At 53.7% G+C, this 1,479-nt stretch overlaps 1 protein-coding gene across 1 annotated transcript in view; it reads right to left on the reverse strand.

The window, feature by feature from the left end:
- Positions 1–1,479, reverse strand: part of SRGAP2 (SLIT-ROBO Rho GTPase activating protein 2) — a gene marked incomplete at its 5' end in the record, with an annotated part of 36,426 nt that overhangs the window by 15,695 nt on the left and 19,252 nt on the right. Inside the window, 2 exons of the mRNA XM_057387576.1 lie at positions 526–631; positions 962–1,096. Coding sequence (XP_057243559.1) covers positions 526–631; positions 962–1,096 — 241 coding nt within the window. The remainder of the gene's footprint in view (positions 1–525; positions 632–961; positions 1,097–1,479) is intronic.

Below are 1,479 nucleotides of genomic sequence, written 5' to 3' on the forward strand. Positions count from 1 at the left end.
TCCTCATCCTCTCTGCAGGACACACACCTGGGCTCCCAAGGTTTGCTTTGGGCCTCCTGAGACACAAATTTTGTTGTTTCAAGTAAAAAATTGAGGAACCGATGGCATTGACAAAGAAATGAAAGGGAAATGGCAAAGGGAGTTGGTGTGGAAAGCTCTGGGTGCTGAGTTTAATCTCTGCTTTTATTTCTCCCTTTTGCTGTTCAGAGCCCAACTCCAGCCCAACCATAATTAATAATAACTCTAATTATAAAAGATCACCCAACTGGAGAYCGGAGTGAGAGCAGGACCCCCCTGCCATGGGTTTGAACTGAAAGAGGGCAGGTTCAGATGGGATTTTGGGATGGAATTCCTTCCCTGCGAGGGTGGGGAGGGGCTGGGATGGAATTCTCAGAGTGGCAGTGGCCGTCCCCGGATCCCAAGGCTGGTGTTTGGATGGTGGGAGGTGTTCCTGCCCTTCCAGCCCCGATAATTCCACATTTCCACAGCAAGCAGCAGAGCCCCGGTGCTCCCAGCAGTACTCACTGGTTGAGGAAAGCAAAGAGGTATCTCATGACAATCAGGGTGGCCTTGGGCAGGTTGAGCAGCACCTTCCGCACGTGCAGCGCCCGCTCCTGCAGGTTCTCCATGGCTGTGGGGACACAGAGCACCAGGGTCACCCTCCYGCTGTCCCCACAGCCACACCAGTGCCCTGTGCTGGGCAAACTGGGCAGCCACCTTCACCACCATTTCACCCAGTTATCCTTGCTCTGAAATGGATGAAGCAGCAGACAGAAATCCTGAGAGTTTTGGGGCTGTGCGATGGCTTTGTGACAGAAATCAGCACAGCAGCACAAAGCCAGGCAAAACAACCCAAAAAAAAACTCGTTCTGGAGTCAGGAAAAGAAGGGGAAAGGGAGGAAAGAGACGTGGGAGAGGAGAAAAATTGATTTTATTTCTTTGMAGGTCTTCATTTACTTACTGACACAGGCCATCAGGTCATGGAAGATGTCCTTGGGGAAGAGGGGGTGCTCCAGACCTCGGAAATAGAGCTTGAGGACTCCTGCTATGGAATCCATGTCGTGGTCATTCTGGTCCCCAGCCAGGGGATCCTCCCCTTGAGAGAGAGGAGAGAAAGGCAGGGGAGAGAAATGAGAACCTGGGGGAAAGCACGGGAACTGGGGGAGGATGGAGCTGGGCAGGAGAAACGGGGTTTGGGCAGAATGGGGTTTGGGAAGGAGAATGGGGTCTGGGGAGAATGGGAACTGGGGGAGGATGGAGCTGGGCAGGAGAATGGGAACTGGGCAGAATGGGGTCTGGGCAGAATGGGGTCTGGGCAGGAGAATGGGAACTGGGCAGGAGAATGGGAACTGGGCAGGAGAATGGGAACTGGGCAGGAGAATAGGAACTGGCCAGGAGAATGGGAATTGGACAGGAGAATGGGGTCTGGGCAGGAGAATGGGAACTGGGCAGGAGAATGGGAACTGGGCAGGAGAATGG

Source organism: Malurus melanocephalus, unplaced genomic scaffold, assembly GCF_030028575.1.
Source record: "Malurus melanocephalus ecotype Western Australia unplaced genomic scaffold, MMel_1.1 scaffold_1258, whole genome shotgun sequence".
NCBI classification, from domain to species: domain Eukaryota; kingdom Metazoa; phylum Chordata; class Aves; order Passeriformes; family Maluridae; genus Malurus; species Malurus melanocephalus.